This window comes from Oxyura jamaicensis, chromosome 19 (genome assembly GCF_011077185.1).
Source record: "Oxyura jamaicensis isolate SHBP4307 breed ruddy duck chromosome 19, BPBGC_Ojam_1.0, whole genome shotgun sequence".
Lineage (NCBI taxonomy): Eukaryota > Metazoa > Chordata > Aves > Anseriformes > Anatidae > Oxyura > Oxyura jamaicensis.
The window spans coordinates 10,712,047-10,729,751 of NC_048911.1; the positions used below are offsets into that span (position 1 = coordinate 10,712,047).

The 17,705-nt window shown below is 39.1% G+C and overlaps 1 protein-coding gene across 3 annotated transcripts in view; it reads left to right on the forward strand.

Moving 5' to 3' along the window:
• Positions 1-17,705, forward strand: part of NLK (nemo like kinase) — a 57,996-nt gene that overhangs the window by 35,625 nt on the left and 4,666 nt on the right. For all 3 annotated transcript variants that reach the window (XM_035343115.1, XM_035343116.1, XM_035343114.1), the window contains 5 exons: positions 6,478-6,584; positions 8,007-8,092; positions 9,020-9,229; positions 12,400-12,501; positions 17,416-17,502. In XM_035343115.1, coding sequence (XP_035199006.1) covers positions 6,478-6,584; positions 8,007-8,092; positions 9,020-9,229; positions 12,400-12,501; positions 17,416-17,502 — 592 coding nt within the window. The remainder of the gene's footprint in view (positions 1-6,477; positions 6,585-8,006; positions 8,093-9,019; positions 9,230-12,399; positions 12,502-17,415; positions 17,503-17,705) is intronic.

Here is a 17,705-nt window from a genome sequence, read left to right on the forward strand (position 1 = left end):
ATTTTCATTAGCTTAGAAACTGCAAGTAGCTGGTGGAACCTGTCTAATGGAAGTTCAAAAACCTTGAGCCTGTACCTGAACAGTTTTATTAGAAGAGGGGAATCTAAGTTTAAGAAATCTTGATTAATGTTAGCATTGGAGAAGCGCTGGAACATGAAACAATATATATAAAATGGTAAATGCAGTCCATTGTGATATTCACCAGCGTATACTGCTGCTACCAATTGTGAATCCTCCAAAATACTTACCTAACACTATATCCAGTAATTATCTTCCTATCAGTACCTTAAAATACTTTCTGGTGCTTTCAGAAAGCACTGCTGTCACACATGCTTTGAAATCGTGACTTTTGGGGGATGCTTCAGCAGATTAGTTGGGTTGTGGCTTTCTTTGTTCAGCTCCTATCTTGATCAAGAAGACAGATTCACAGAGTGTGTGCTGTTGGATGTGTCACTGGTACGAAGTTACATGCTATCTGTGGGGAACCCTCTTAAAAGTTAGATTGTTTGTTCATCATGACATGACATGAGAATGTTATGTTTTGGCTTGTTTCCCTTTTCAGTCTTTGGTTGGGTAAACTGTTTTGGGGCTGGGAATTTCTGTGTTGTAAAATAGTGAGGAGTTAAGTGATTCGTTAAGCTGGATAGCGCCTGTACTGACTACTTGGAAGAGAAGTTCTGGGACTCAGAGCAGATTGTGTTAGTACTTAGCCTGTTACATTGGTAGAAATTGTTTTAATGCAGTGAATTAAGTGCAGATTTTGGTGGTACAGAAAGTGTCTAGGAATATTGGAATATTGTGAGATTGATTTAGATGTATTTATTTATTTAAAATTGGAGTGATTCTGTTCTTCCCTGCAGACTTCACTAGCTACAGATCAGGAATCATAATAAGGGTTGTCTGCCCTGGGACAAGCTTAGCTACTGCCAAGTTTTATATATAAAACTAGAAATGGTAGTTTCCTTCATGGTTAACTGATTTTTTTTTAAGTCATTCTGACTAGTATGTTAAGGGGCTGTGTTCTTTTTATTATTTGTTGAATTTCCTGGCCCTAATATTAGTTACATAAAACTTTGCTTTGTAGTCATCTTTCTCCTTTCTGTTGCAATAACTGCAGTAAGTACACTTAGGATTGTTAAATTCACAAGAAAAATGAATGTATAGGTGTTTCAATTTCTATACACATTGTTAACTGTATGTGCTTCTGCTTACTGTAGCATACAAACTTCCGATTCGTTTTAAGAAGATCAGGTAACTGTAATCCATATCCGGGGAACATAGCCTTGATTTTTTATTTTTTTTTTTGATCCACAAGTTCCGTGATGCTCCACTTTCACAATGGAAACGTCCAAATGTCTGCTTGAATGAACCGTCAACCAAAATGGCTCTATTCTCTCTGTAACAAGAGCAGCTTTTGCAGGGGTTTAAAATTTCACCTTGTTCAGCAGTAAAGTTGTAATACCTTTATTGCAGTATTTGCGGTATCTAGTTGGATAACATTGCTAGGAACTGAAAATGTAATTCCAGGAGTCAGCTCTATCTGTGTGCAAGTATATCCCCCAAGCCCCAAATTTTGTCTTCAGTTGGGCAGAAGCATGCATAAGCACCAGACAGACTTCTGCAGGAGGGATTTAATTGATTGGAAGCTGGCTCTGCAGGGTGACATTAGTTCAAAGTCCCTTCTTACGGTGAAAGTATATCTGAAGGCCAGCTTGAAAAGCTGTACAGCATTACCAGCCGACACTACAGACTTGTGTGTTTAAAAAAAAATAGGCTGTTAGTTCAACCCAGAGCTGTCTGTTCCATGTAATTATCATTTAGTAAGAGAACGAACTACTCATGGAACTTACTGAATCTAAGTATCCTGGCATTACAGTGATTTTCCCTGGAATGCATCAATGTGAAATTATTTCTATTGAGAAGATTGTGTACTCATGGGAAAATACCAGAGAGGTTTTCAGGTTGAATATCATGTATTGTTAGCAGTTATCTTTCAAGCAGAATCTGCTAGCAGGATGTGTCTGGCTGTCAATGACTCAGTAAAAATAGACTGATATTTTCCCCTCTGTCTTGTTAATTTTAAACCTTTTGTAGGTACTTGATAAATTACCTTAATTTCTATCTTAAGGATTATGACTTGGTTTTTGAAGAAGCTGAAATGACAATCTGAGAGAAGGTTTTAAACTGCTAACTTTGAGTAGGAACTCTCACTGTGTGCACCGATACTTGGTGTTGCACCTTTTAAAATCTGTTTAAAAGATATCTGTAGAATAAATTATTAGTAATAGTAATAAACTGGGACTGGCACTATTTAACATCTTTGATAGCAACCCTGAGGAGAAGGAGTTGGGAGTGCTACTTGATGAGAAGCTCAACATGAGCCACCCGTACCTTGGGCTGCACCACCAGCAGCGTGGGCAGCAGGGCGAGGGAGGGGATTGTCCCCCTCTGCTCTGCTCTCGTGAGACCCCACCTGGAGCCTGCGTTCAGCTGGAGTGGGCCCGGAGGAGGGACACGAAGATGATGCTTCTCTCATTGTGCCCTGGCTGGTTGAAAGGCTGAATTTTCTCTGTATCAGGAACTTGGCAAGAGCTTAAAGCCCTGACCTTACACAGAAGTAAGATTCAGACAGAGTTCTTGCATTTTCTTCCCGGTGTGAAGAACCGACCTTTTAATTCATTTATGAATTAATTGATTTGGTGGGGGCAGGCGGTGTTTTTTCTGCCTCCAAAACCACGTCCTTCCAAAAACTTGTGCTATTGCTCGTCTGTAGTCTTTGACGTGTGCCACAGATTGCCATTTCTACCTCGCGTAGTTAGAGCTGGCTCCATAGCAAAGACACTGCCGTTAGTAATTTCCTGTAGAGAGGAAAATACATTTTAAACATAAAATGCATTTAGATAAGCATTAGATTCATTAACTTTTAATAATTCTTAGGCTACTTTTTACACGGACCAGATCTTTTTGTGTGGGTGTGATTCGGACATTGAGATGAAAAGATGTTACAGAACTCTTCCTATGAAGAAGCTGTAAGGTGTGTAGAGAGTTAGAAGAGAACAGAGATAGCATCAGAAGCAAAGCTTGTTATGATCCAAATGTAAAAATAATTATAGCCTACTAAAATAGGAGTAATTCCTTTGTCCACATTTTATAGAAAATCTTGAAATATGTTAGAAATACTTATTTTTAAAAAGAAAGCATGTTTCTTTGAGGATTTCTTTTTCTTTTACAAATCTTTCTTAGTGTCCTGCAGGTTCATACCTCCCCTCCACTGGTGGCATCCTGCTAATCCACCTACCCAGAACTTGTTCACAAAATGCTGGCCTCATCCCAGGAAAGAATATTTGTAAAATTAAATTCTGTAGTATGCAGAGACATAGGGAAGAAGAATCTGAGTCGTTATGAGAATATTGCATCACAGTACTCTATTCTTTGTTAAAATTTGCTTGTCACTGTGTAAAACTTACCAACTCAGCAGTCTCCCAGTCAGAGTAAGTGACGCTTTTCTGTGCTGTGCATTTGCCTTGGTAATTATTCTGAAGCGAATTGGTACATTTGTAGTTCTAATTTTGTACAGCTACTTAACTAATTACTGCTGTCGGTTGCAATTTTTATCTGGTAGTGATGTTCAGCTTAGCTGCATGTTACAGCTCCGTGACCACCTCATAGCCAGCATTCTGTGTGTGTTAAAAAAATAAAAGTGCAGATACCTGCCTGAGTAGTTGACAGAAGTCCCACAGCGCTTGTGCAGTTTGTTTTTGCTAAACATTTATAGCAGTGGCCGGAGTAAAGTCATTGACCCACTTGGGCACCAGCTGTTTAAGAAGCTGCCACATTTATAAAAGGCAGGAACATCAAGCAAGTGCTGCTTTAGCTCTTGTTTAGAGACCCTCATTAAATTATCTACAGACAATAATCAGATAGCTGTTGTTCAAGTTAATGGCACCTCTGAGCCCCTGTCAAGAGAGCTTTATTTAATGCGCAGCAGACCTGGAGTGGTGCAGGTGCCGTTTCAGGCCCTCATTTAATTTAAGCTGCTTTAGTTGGCATGGCAACTAGTTGAGACATCTGGGAGACATTATGCTCAGGATTGAGATTTAGGAGGATTTGCGGTGTAGCAAAACAGAAATCTTATCATAATAAAATGCAGAGTAATGCTTTTGAATTTTTTTTAATACTTTACATTAAAAATGAAATGCAAAGATGTATTGCAGCCATAAGGTAAAACAAGGCATTTAAAAAGGCTGGTATAAATATTTAAGAGGGCCTTTGCAAAAGGAGAAGAAAAATTTGAGGACTAGAACTACGGTCCCACAGGGTTAGTTTTTTTTTTATGAAGTAACGTTAATAACTTTTTTAGGAATGCAGTAGTTCTTGGGATTTGGGGTCAGAAAGTTGGCAAGATTTATTTTCTAAAATGAATTTTTGTGTGGTGTGCTAGTGACAGGTGAGCAATTTGGCTGCTTTTTTTTTTTAATCAGATAGGTTTTGCAGAGCAACAGATGGAAGGAGAACGTTGATTAGGTAGAGATGAAAGAAAGTTTAAGTTTTCTCTAGATGGTTGTAAGTGCGGTTTAACCTGTGCTGATTAATTGCAGATAATGGGAAGAAGTAGTAGAAGTTTCTGCTGAAGCTGACTTGCTTACTGTGTTACCCAGCGATAAATATCTCAACAGAAGTCAGGGTTTGCTATTATATTTCAGGCGTGATATGTAACGGAGCTGGTTATGAAGAGCATTGAACCAACTGATAAGGCTCCTGCAGGATATGGTGAGATTTAAAAGCAAAACCTAACCCAAGCCTGGGGGCTGACCTAGTTACCTTCCGTTGGTGTCAGAGAGGAGGCCAGGGCACCCTTCAAAATGCCATTGCTAGGCCGTGAAGTCACCAGAGCTTCTGCACAGCACATTTGTAGGACAGGTAACGCTGAAGCCTGCAACTTGCTCGTGTGAAGCAGAATCGTGCTCCTCTCTGTAGAGCACTAGGCCAACATGTGAACACGTCAGTGTTAGGTGGCACCCAGCGTGAGGGGGGTAACTGAGGTGTCCCTGATTGCCTCAGGGGATCCGCTTGTGGAAGGCTGAGCCTGCTGCCTAGCGCTCTACGAGTGAACCTGGAACACCAGGGGGGAGAGGAGGTTGGGGCCCAGGAGACGGAGCTTTATTTCTAACGCTCTCCTTGATCTTTTGCTCGACCTTGGCAGCGTGCGCCACCTCTCCGCCTCGGTTTTGTCTGCTTTGAACGTTGCAGGGCTTGGTGCGGCTCCGTGCTCGCCGCAGCAGTCTGTGAGGTGTTTGTGTTGCTAAAAGGGGGAGTTAATTAACGTATGGCAGCCGAGCTTTACCTTCTTCAGCCGTGAATGTCATACCAGAGATGTTCTTTTTCGTCTCAGTTGTGACTGCTAAAGGTAACTTCTAAAGCAGTAATATTTTTTCAGTCATCTTATCCTGCTTATTTGATGTAAAAGTTGAAATAAGCGTTTTCAAAATTCTCAGTGTTGCAAGTTGAGTTCTTCCTGGAAGTTGAGGTGCTGTGGTTTTGTTTTGAACTTTTGCAAGTGTTTATTACTGTAACGTGTTCAGGAAATTGGCCCAGTGGTATTGATTTTGTGGGTGAAGATATGCTCCTTGTGTCTTCCATATTCCTCCAGTTTTGAAACATTTTAGTTTTAGTATTTTCAGTGTCTCCTGTATAAACATAATGCCCTTCTTAATCTACACCTTGCCTCAGGATAAGCCACAGCATTTTGTATCCCTTTGTACCTTCAGCTGTTTCTATAAATTTTCTGCGGGCCCGACTATGGCCATGTCTGCGGGCACATCAGCTGGTGGGTTCTGTTTGTTTGCTTTTTCATTTTTCCTTCAGACAGAAAATATTTTGTTGGTTTTAGTTTCTCTTCTGTTATAACTCAGAAGAGGTTTTACGGCTGGGATTTGGATGTGTGTGTACGTGATGCTTGCGAAGGTGAAAGAGCAGATCCTGGGCAGATTTGGGGAAGTGTGTGTGTTTCTAAAAGTCTGCGTAACTGGACGTGTAGCAACCTGCAAAAGACTTCTGATGACAGATTTTCACAGGCCTGCACGTGTCATGTTGATATACGTCTACTCTGACGATGCTACTTCTGTTGCTCGTAATATGTGGCTTACGGATTATAAGGGAAAAATTAAAGATTTCAACGTGCCATTAATTATATTAAGAATTTTATTTTCTGAGTCGTGATTTGACTTGGGGATAATTTTGTAACAACTACCTTAATGCAAATGGTATTTTATTAAATAATCTTTTCTCTTTCACAACCTATTATTTATTTTCATTCTTTTAAGAGTTTGGAGGATTGACCTCTGTTATGTAAAGAAGCTTTATTCTTTGTTACTCTATAGCTCTGACCTATAAGAGCTCAAGTTCATAAGTTAGAGTAAATGTTTCAAGAGATTACGTGCTGGACTTTCTGCTTTTGCCTTAACTAATAAATTGAAGATATGTTGTCACTGAATTGATGCAGAGTGACCTCCATAAGATTATCGTCTCTCCTCAGCCACTCAGCTCGGATCATGTCAAAGTTTTTCTTTACCAGATTTTAAGAGGTAATTTTTTTTTTCTTTAAAAATGAATGTAAGTTATGTAGTACTGTTAGATTTCTTTCTCTGTTTCTTAATGTTTGTTTTCAAGACATCCTCATTTTAAATAAATTTCCTTTGGACACTTGATTTTTTTTTTTTTAATTTCATATTATGAATTAAGCAAGCATTAATTATTCTAGTTATAAGAATATGGCAGCCCTGCTGCCTTCTGTTACAGTACATGGGTGTAGATGGCAAGGCTTCATCCACAAAGGATTTTTTAATGGTCTGTGAAAGAGTGAAGTTCAGGAGGGATGTGTGTTTTAAGAGTCCTCTGGTGCTGGTTGAATCAAGGTACAGAAAGGACACCTAGGCTGAACCAAACTGGTAAATATAGAACTATGCACACTTAATGCATTTTTCAGAACACTAGCTTAAATTGTTAGGGAACTGACCACTGAAGTGTGATTTTATCTAAAACAAGTTACTACAACAGTTATTTTAAACATGATTGTTTTGGGCTTTTTTAGTTTATTTGGAAACTTCAATCCAAGAAATTAGTTTATTTTGCTTGACTTTTGATCATTGTCAGTCCAATTGTTTCCATTGGCTTTATTTGCATAGTTTCACTGGAGTAAGCTGACAGTAAGCAGTCAGTTTTATCTGGTGGTAAATCTGTAAAGAGCAGAGCAAAGGAATCTAAATGATATCCAGTGAATATAGGCTACTGATAGTACCTGTTGTGCTAGAGAAAAGATTTACCCACCTAAAGGACAAAAGGCATTTGTGCCTGTGTGATTACTGGGTTTATGATGGCGGGGGGAATGCTCAAAGCTCTACTTGTTATCCAAATGGCAATGCAAAATTGTCAGTTGAAGTTTCTTCAAGAATTCCTTGACTTCTCATTCATTTTGCATTTGACCTGAGAGCTGTTGTCGTCCAGTTTAATGCTATAATTTATTTGCTCTATATCTATATGCCCACTTATATATGCAGATTATCTTGGATTTAATCTGAGTTTACTTCTGAACTGCAGCTCTTAACTAGGAAATTTTTAAGTCAACTTTTAGTGCTGCAGAAATTAAAATTGTTACTGGGAAACAGAGCGGTCAGAGCCATGTCAGTATTCCAGGGCTGTGATTGCCAGAGTAGCCATGTCCTAACCAGAGAGGTCATGTTTAGGTTTGGTTTTGTTTAGGGGGGAAGACAAAAAAGACTGCTTAAATCACTCTCTGGGTCTAGTTTGTATAATCCAGAAGTTTTTTATGTTCACTGAGAGGTCAAATATGTACTAGATAATTGAAGTGAGAATTGCGTAAAAATGAGCCAGTGGTGAAGTCTTTGCTCATCCGGGGTTGCAGGACCTTTCAGGAAAGTGTTGTCAGCCTTCAACTTCTTTTGAAAAGGAAAAAGAGGTACTTATTTTAATTTTGTTTAATATTTCAGGTCTGAAATATCTACATTCTGCTGGCATTTTACATCGAGACATTAAACCAGGGAACCTACTTGTGAACAGCAACTGTGTTCTTAAGGTGCTACTTAAATTTATTGAAAATGTACATGTGTGTATGCTGTTCATTATCAATCAGATGTGTTTAATTTTTTAAACAGAACCATTTAATATGAACGCTTTTATTGTAAAGTCATTGTAAAAGAAAAAAAGAATCCTACAGATTATTTAAAATAAATATAAATGAAATTAACATCTTCCATTTCCCTTTTCTCTCTACCTCTCCCCAAATCTATGAAGGCAAAGCAGACATGATTCTTTTGTCTGACTTGAGTGGCATATCTCATGCCCTCAGCAGTTTAGAAAGGCAGGCAGTTTCTCCAGTGTTAGTGTTCCGTGTGCCAGTTAAAATAAAGGCAATGCAGTATGCTTGAGATTCTTCCATTATCTTCTTGGGTATATGAAGGGCTGAGACATGTTGAATAGTGATGCCAAATACCGATAAATTAAGTTTTGTTTACATTGATTTGCTAAGCATTCTAATTGTGAAAATTTTGGCCTGTTTTCTTAACCCTTCTGGTTAAGGAAATTTTAAAAAAATCTTCAGAGGTAGCCAAAGTGAGAGAAGGTTGAATCTTTCTGTAACTTTTTGAGGCATATCATGAGCAAAGGAAATCTGCTTTGGGATGAAATATTCTGAACCCAAGAGGTTGCCAATGTAATTATTTTTACTGCATTTTTTTTTTTTACTCTTTTAGATTATGAATATCGTAATGCCAAATAAAAATATATTGTGATTTCAAACAAATTGTAGGAAGTATAAATGGATGTGGAACAAAGTAGTATAATTTCTTCCTATTCCCTTTTCCCATTGCTTATGCAGTTACAACAGATTATCTGATTTAAATGCTGGCTTGGAATTTCCTACTTCGTTACCACAAGGCTACCTATTTGAAATGCATTAAGTGTTTTGGTTATTTTAATTTTTTTATTTACCTTCTCAATTTAGATTTGTGATTTTGGATTGGCCAGGGTGGAAGAATTAGATGAATCTCGTCACATGACTCAGGAAGTTGTCACTCAGTATTATCGAGCTCCAGAAATCCTGATGGGCAGCCGTCACTACAGCAATGCTATTGACATCTGGTCTGTAGGCTGTATCTTTGCAGAATTACTTGGACGAAGAATATTGTTTCAGGCACAGAGTCCCATTCAGCAGGTATAATTAAATTTCCCTTTAATAATCTATTGCATAATTTTGTGGAGTCAATTATTACCGATGCATTTTGAATTTCAAACTTGCTTTTGTATCGCTTGGTTTACACACAGGCAAAACAAACAAACAAACAAACAAAAAACTATTTTGAAACACTGAAATGAGAGCTTCTAGACAGTATTAAAAGTGGTTGTTAACACTGGCTTTTGAAATGTGTACTCAGACTGAAGCAGCTCAGACTGCTTCATTGTAGTAGTGGTCAACTGTGTAAGGAGATGTTCAGTATTTTCTTCATCTTGTATAGCTACTGCTAGGTGTGAAATCATTCCATTTTCTGGACCACACCAGCAGTAAGCAAACTAATGCAACACGCCTTTATCTACTATTCTTGAATTATTATTTTTAAAGCAGATCCAAAATGATGTCTGCAGTAAGGTATTGGAGATGGATGCTTTTATTCATTTATCTAAGAGCAGGAACAAGATGTGCTGTCATAAAAATGTTTAATGTCCTTAGTATTCATCAGTAGATTAGAAACTACATAGCAGCAAAATTGTGAGATTACTTACATTGACTGGCAAGAAATAAAAACACATTCCAAACTTTTTGTTAAAAGGACATTCCAAACCCTATACTTTTCTTGTTTGTTTATGCACGAAGTATTTTCATGGGCTTGAGAGACATTATTCACGCTGGTGTGCTATTTTAAACATTCGTATATTTACAGTGTTTCTGCATTGTGCATATAGATATTTTTCAATGCTCTGTCATGTCCAGTGGCTCTTACCATTGTCACCATAGCAGTGTTACTAAGTAATGTTACTAAGTTTTCCTGGTAGAAGTAAGGGAAGAGTTCTAAAACTGACTGTGCTGCAGTTCCTAACTGTGATCAAGTTAATAAAGCGTTGCATTACAAAAGCAGACTGGAACTGGTAATTTTGGTATTTTAAAGGTTGGACAGTAGAATATTGAAATAAATGAATATATCCAGGTTACTTACTCGTTACAATAGCTAACTGTCGTTAAGAATATTATGGGATTTCATATAAAAAAAAACTAAGACATGAGATGATCTACCCTGAGAATTAGGGAATACCATATTTGAAAACGTTTCTGATTATCTAGCACCTCCTGGTTTTGCTTTTTATCAATGCTATTTAGAATAGTTAGCATTTATCCTAAAAAATAACCATTCGCGTGCCTGAGACAACAAGCAGATCCATTTGGAAGGATCTGTTTGTCAGGAAGAAAGGCGACTGGGGCACATGAGCCAGTCTAGCACAGCCGTTTCCAGTAAGCCCAGCACGGCTGTGGTGCTGCATTTCTGAGGAGCTGTGTAGCCCGTCTGACTTCTCAGCACAGCTCTGTGCAGAGAGGGAACGCTCACTGTCACATGTTGGTATACAAACAGTGGGATTGTTGCTGGGTCCTGCTTTGGCCTTTCTGACATCAGTGACTTTCAGCTGAGCAAGAGCCTACCAGTAGGAGCAGGCTTGTAGAGCAAGGGGACTGGGATTGAGGACCCGACGTCTTCGCTTACCATAATTCTGACCTAAAACAACAGTGTAGTTTCACAGGCATGAGACCCGTGTAACTGAGGTTAAATTAAAAATTAATGTTTTGTAATCTTTTTTCTAATTTTTAAAATGAAATTTTAAAATAAATTTTGTAATACTTCTGAAAAAATGTGTTTGACTGATGACATGCATCAGGACAAACAAAATTAGACTGCTTAATAGAAGACTTCTGTGAGTTTATTGGAAATGTATGGGCTATGACAAGACAACTTACATTTTTAGAGACATTAAACATGAACCTCCAGGAGATCATCATGATTTTTTTTTTCAGTGTTTTTTTTTGTTGTTTGTTTTTGTAATCAACAGAATGAAGTGTGTGTATTTCTAGCTATGTCTGTATCTGTAGATATAAACATATATTACCATCATTGCTGCATACTTGAGGAGTAGTTGGCTGAAAAATACAGGTGTTTAGGTGTTTGTGCAGTCCACATTCCCTCGTATGCTCCTCTCTGAAGCAATGCTAGCCGCAGCAAGGATGTGGTCAGTACAGGGTTAGGAAGTTGCACATACCTCGAGGCCCCTCACAACCTCGGGTTTCTGCTCACACCAAGGGAAGAGTAACATCTTTGGTGTGTAGACAGTAATCACTCACAAGTTGAGACCAACAGTCAATGAGTGATTTTCGTGCATACAAGGGCTGTGTAATGATGATAATGGGTTTATTCTCAGAGGAGAGGTAGGCAGTTGCTCGTTAGCATGAGTAGATGTGGTCACGAGGGAACACTTGGAGCCAGGGAGCTGAGCTCACCACTGGCAGGAGTTTTTTTTGTTCTGCTCGACTCCTGCGAGGTTGGGTTTTTCTTTCAGTGTAGGGGCATATGCACATACTTTTGCAGATATAAGGTGAATGCTTGTCTGCTGCTTTTAAAAATTAAAAGGGTGAATGAAATGTCCTTTCATATAAAGCTGATAGCAGTTTTAAGCACAGCATCATCTTGGTTCTTTTTAGGTAGTTTTTATGTTCCTTAAAACCAGCACCACTCCTTTTCTTTCCTCTGGTACTGGATCATTATAGATAGATAGATACGGTTTGTTTGTTTGTTTTACTTATTTTCCCCATATATTGGATTTTTTATATATAAGACGTTTGTACTGAAGTTCTGAGTTTTTTTTCTTCATTTTCTATGGAATTATTCGTGTTGATATTTTGTGTAAAGTGCAAAATATTTGTGTAAAGTAGAAGTTGACCTGGTTTGGGGTAACTTTGTGTGGTATCTTGGTATGCAATGCTGATGTTCAGTTGAGAATGTTTGGCTTTAAAAATGAATAACACTTCATTAGCAGTACTTCTCAATTTTCTTCATGATACAAAATTGACTTTTGAAATTGCAATACAATACATTACTAAACCTGCAAACCAAATAAAGCTTCCAAACTTGAAAATCATCTTTTTTTTTTTTTTCAGTGAAGTTACAAGTGTTTGCATTTGCTATCTACTAAATGTATAGGTTAATCTTCTTTAGTTTGCTATCTGTAAAATAGTGTTTCAAATTGATTCATACTTTAAGTTACTGTAGATTAAGAATCTACTCTCATAGTGAAATATATTAATATGTGCCTAAGATCTCAAATTTCTGTGTCCTGTACCTGCAGTTGGATTTGATCACAGACCTGTTGGGAACACCATCACTGGAAGCGATGAGGACAGCTTGTGAAGGCGCCAAGGCACACATACTCAGGGGTCCTCATAAACAGGTACCGCTGGAGATTACTGGCCTTAGCACTGGGTCTAGACTACCCTTCATTCAGCCTTCACAGTGTAGGATTTCCTCTGTGCAGGATGCTACTGCTGCATTGTCACCGTGTTTTACATCTCGATTATATTCTCAGGCTGGGGAGAAAAAAAGGTGGTTGGCATGGCACGTATGTTCGTAAATACTTCGTTTGGATCTCTGGTCTCAGAGTTGTCTCTGCCTGTAAACTGAGTTAAGTTTTCCAAAGGTGGTTGTGTTGTTGCAGTGGCACTACTTAATAGTGAGTTATTCAAATTCCAGTTCAGACAAGATTTATTTTTTTTTTCACTTGTGAAGTGCATTTCTGGCTTTTGTCTTGTATGCATTGCTTGACTCGCTGATACAAGCGACCATCTCCCCGTTGGTTGAAGAGGTAGTGTTTTCGTAGCTTTTTCGAATGAAGATGTTAAATGTAAGTGATAATGTTGTCAAGAGACATAAATTAAAACTGGCACAATAGTTCAGAAAACCCCAGAGGGACTCCTTTACTGACAGGAGCAAGAGTGTTAGAAGTGGAAATCGCCCATTATCCAGATCTGTAACAGAATAGTCCAGTAACTCATCACCAAGGGTCCCCTCAGACATCTGTTTGGTGACCTGAGCTGTTTGTGAAAGGTTTAACAAGATACCGAAAACTGAGATACAACATTCAACATAACTGGTGTAGAATTTATTGTTTTTTTAACAAAAAAAAGAAAAAAAAAAAAGGAAAAAATTGGGATGGTATCGTTATACTGACTGGGCAATAAAAAGAGCAAATGAAACATACTGTTAATAGACACAAAGAAATGCTTAGGCAGGAATGCTTAGTTCAGTAATAAAGCAGTATGTCCACCCAATTTAGCCATTTATGTGATTGTTAGATAGTAAAAATTAACAAAACGAGTAACTTCTACATGTTAATACATGAGATCTTTCCAGGAAAGTTTGCATATTTATTTTATCCATGTTGAAGCAATTTCTCAAATGTCTGCTCACCACAATGGAAGTTACCATAGAAATGAGCGCTGAATAGATATTCTGCTGTATTATTAATGTGGGAGTTCTGCCTCCTAGGCAATCTTGATTCACTACGTTGTGGTTTGTATTCTATTTTATGGTATTTTTTTTTTTTTCTTTTAACATTAATAATATGAGGATTTCCTTAAGACTTTCTCTGCTGGTTTTAAAGCTCATCAAATCTAATTGTTTTTGCTGTCACATGCTGGAAGAGAAGTAGAACAGTCTTTGGAGTTGGTGTGCTCATTTGCAACTTAAAAATAGGGGTTACAGTGCATCTAGTTGATTTCTTTACTGATATTTCTGTTTACTGTGTCAAGCACGCTTCATGTTTGAATGCAAATTCATGGCTTTTGATCTTTAAAAATGGAGATTACACTAATTATAAATAGCTAAATGTTACCAGTTTCTTAATTAGAAATGAATTAACAGGAAGATTAAAACAAGTCTGAAACAGACAATTGCTTTCTTGCACAAACTATTTTTAATCAATGTAGGTGAGAATAGGAGTTAAGGGGTAAAGTCTTTGGCTGCTTTATGTACAAACAGATTAATGCGTGGAGTTTCTGATTTCAACAACAGAGCCCTGTGTGTTGTCATCATAAAAATTTACATACTGTATAGACTACTTGTTTGGTTTTGTATTTAAAAATTGTACCTCAAACTAAGTTTTAAGCTAACTGAAGTTGCTTGACTAGCAGCACTAGCTAGAGCATCTCCTCCTGCACTCGTGGAGTACCGTGAGCAGGGATTCGGATTTCCTTACCATATTCACTGCCAGTAACATGCTGTCCCACTTCTAAAAGTAAAACGTGTAGTGGAAAAATGCATCCTTGTTTGTACTGGATGCGGCGGATTCTGTAAACGAGGAATGCTGTCATGTTTTTCTGCCCCAGTATGCGGGTGAAATCTACTTAATCACAAAGCCTGGATGACCGTACTGTTTTGCATCGGTGGTATTTACTACTGAGAAAATCATACGAGGTTACCAAATATGACAGCTTACTGTGCTATAGACTGCCCCAGATATGGAGAACGCATGGTGCTGTGTTCGTTTGGTGCTGCAGATTTGTACCTCCACAGTGACACCATTATAAGTTAATCTTTATACGTACGGACAAATCTACAAAAACTGAACAACTCGTGTTTATTGGCTTTGAACAAGTAGAAGCAATAGCTGCCTGCCAAATACTAGCACCGCATACCAGTTAAAAGTCTGGGCAGAGTTCATGCAGTTCTGGAAGTCCTGCAGATCCACGCAGCTGTAGTGCATGGCCTAGCTTTGGCAGTGAATATCGCCCCATCAGTACACCAGCTAGCTTTCAGTTGACGTTATATATTTTTGCAGAATGCTGTAGTCATTTCTGTCCGTAGGCTGGTGTATTCTGCCCCCACCTCAACTGCAATTAATCATTCACTTGCTGGGGTGAATGCTATTTCAGTCGTCATGGGAGGAGAACCAAGGTGTATGTGTGGGTGGTTGTGTGTATGCGCATCGGTTTATTTCCTTTTCAAAAGAGGAAAAAAAAAGCAAATTTTAGGAGTTTGGGGCTAAATTTTGGGAATTTGGGGTCTTGAACAGTAACAGACTCCATGGTAGGAACCTTCTTTGGAGTAGTGCCTGGCCTAAATCCAGGGGCCAGGTTTTGCTTGGTTGGGTTTTTGGTTTTGTTTCTGGCAGGATTCTGTTTGCATTTTCTTCTAAGTGTGAAAAATGAGACACTCCCCCAAACCCAGCACTGCTTTTTTCACTGTGCAGTTGTTTGGCAACACTTCACTTACCTTGAAGACTCACTGTAGTGCACTCTACTGCAGTGACTATAAGCATTGGCCTTAAAGCACCCTTCATGAGGTAGTGAAAGCTTTTTCAACTGAATTCTTGATACATATTCAACAAGATTATAGTGTGAAAGAATTAAAACTTTCTTTTCTGTTAATCAAATTTAATTTACTTAGAATTTTTAGGAAACTCTTACTTTACTTTTTATTATATTTTCTGTGCGTTTATTTGGGAATATGAATAATGGAAACGAAGCAGAAAAATATGGTGCTTGGTTTTGGCAAATGACATTGTTGTGGCTTTAAAAAGAATTATCTTGGAAGCTCATCCCCGAGAGTCCCTGATGTAGCTGATGCTTTCAAATGAATGGCATGTAACAGTAAAGTAAGTTGTTATTGTTGATTTCTTTTCACTCTGGATGTCTTCAAGCAGTTATTTCTTCCCACATGTCAGGAATTGGCGTGGGCTGTCTTTGCCAGTTGCTGTCTTTGTGTTAACGTTCAGTTTCAGAGTCAGTTTCAGAGTCTTGTATTAGAGAATACATAAAAGTTGTCAAATGGCAAGCTAATATGTTAGGTACAACCTTGTTAAAATATTACCTGCCTGTTGAACTAGCACGGCCCTTGCCGAGATGGGAAGAGAGCCGGCCTCGTCCTCGCGGCTGCCTGGCAGCGCGCCCTGCTGAGGGGCTGGGAGCTTGCCCCAGGCCCGCAGCTGGAAGGCAGGCTTTGTCCTCGCAGTCCCGACAGCACTGCGTGGAGCCGGTCTCTGAAATCTGCTCTAACTTGGGCAGTTGTGCCGCAAGGGATTTGCACCCTCAACTAAAGCTGGAAACGTTCAGAAGAGACAGGCTGAGGTGCTTCTGAGCGCCTGAACAAGCTGAGGAGGCACAGCAGGGAACGGGGCTGCAGCGCTGGAGCTCCGTGCGGTCAGGACATGGCCAGCGTCCTGCTGCCGCCGGGCAGGCGCGCTCCTTCCCAGCACATCACCTCCCGTGTTCCTGCAGCCTCCATGACCCCGAGGCGCCGCTCGCTGAACCCCCTTCCCCTTCCCTCCAGACCTGGGGAGTTGGCTGGTTTCTTTCTGTGCAAAGCGCTGTGTGCAGAAGGTCGTTCTAATTGCATAGATGACACCGTCAGTTAGATATGGATTGGCTGGGTAAAGAAAAGCAAAATAATCCATCATTTGGCAGTGATTGAGATCAGAACAATGAAATACTGGAAGTGACGCGGGTAATCAAAGCTCTCAGCAGCACAGCTCCAAGTGGTGTTTACAGAGAGAAATATCTCCCCTAGAAAAAGGACTCTGCATTTGCACTAAACATTGAAAATAAATATTTAAGAGCTAGGCAGAAGGTCATTTATAGCAAGTGAAAGTTACAGACGACCCTTCAAGAGGCTTCAGAAGTGCTAGGCGAAAAATGGCATAATGTGCATGGAATATCTGGGGACTGGGAGCACTGGATTATGGTATGGGTCTGCCACATGCCTTGGATGTAAAGTGGAAATGACAGCGACCTTCCTGGTAAAAGCACTGAATTGTGCTGATTCAGGCGTAAGACTGCACATGGATGACTTGTGATTCCATCTTGCCATGTTTTTGTGATTATAATTAAAGAAAGCACTACAAAATTTGGTAGTTACTCTTTTGTAATGATCTTAGAAAATTGCTTACAACTTTTTCAGCATCCGTTACATCAGCAGTTCACCGAGAACTAAAATTTGTTTGTCTTGTAGCTGAGGAATAACTGTTGACATTGGGCAGCTATTGGTACCACCAAATGTGTTTGAGAGAAAAAACTTGTACCTTGTAGGCTTGTACTGCAGTCAAAGCAGCAACTATTCTCTGATAAATGTTGTGTTTGAAATGTGGATGTGTCCAGGGCTGGCATCTCAACTACGGAAAAAATCCTCAGTAAGGTTTCTGGTACAGCTGCTGAGTTAGTGATTCCGCTCTTGTTCTGTAGCTTTAGCTAGAGCATGTCCTTCGTAGTTTGTCCCCGGTAACTATAAGATAGTGCATGCTATGGAGGTCTCTTCTGGCTGATTGATCCGCTGGGACAACTACCTGTGCTTTCTTTCCCATATTCCCTTACAGCCATCCCTTCCTGTCCTATATACACTTTCCAGTCAAGCTACACACGAAGCAGTTCATCTCCTTTGCAGGATGTTGGTCTTCGATCCCGTAAGTATGCTTTAAAATAAATTGAATACGTTTTGTTTTAAAAATGTTGGTTGACAGCTATTTAGATGAATATTGTTAGTAAAGAGCTGCTTTAACTGATTTTCTTCTAGGCTGCATTTCAGAACTTCTGGTTCTGTAAAAGACGTAAAAGTATCATCTTATAATTGGTTGATTAATTTCCCCCTGGAATGGGTATTTCACAA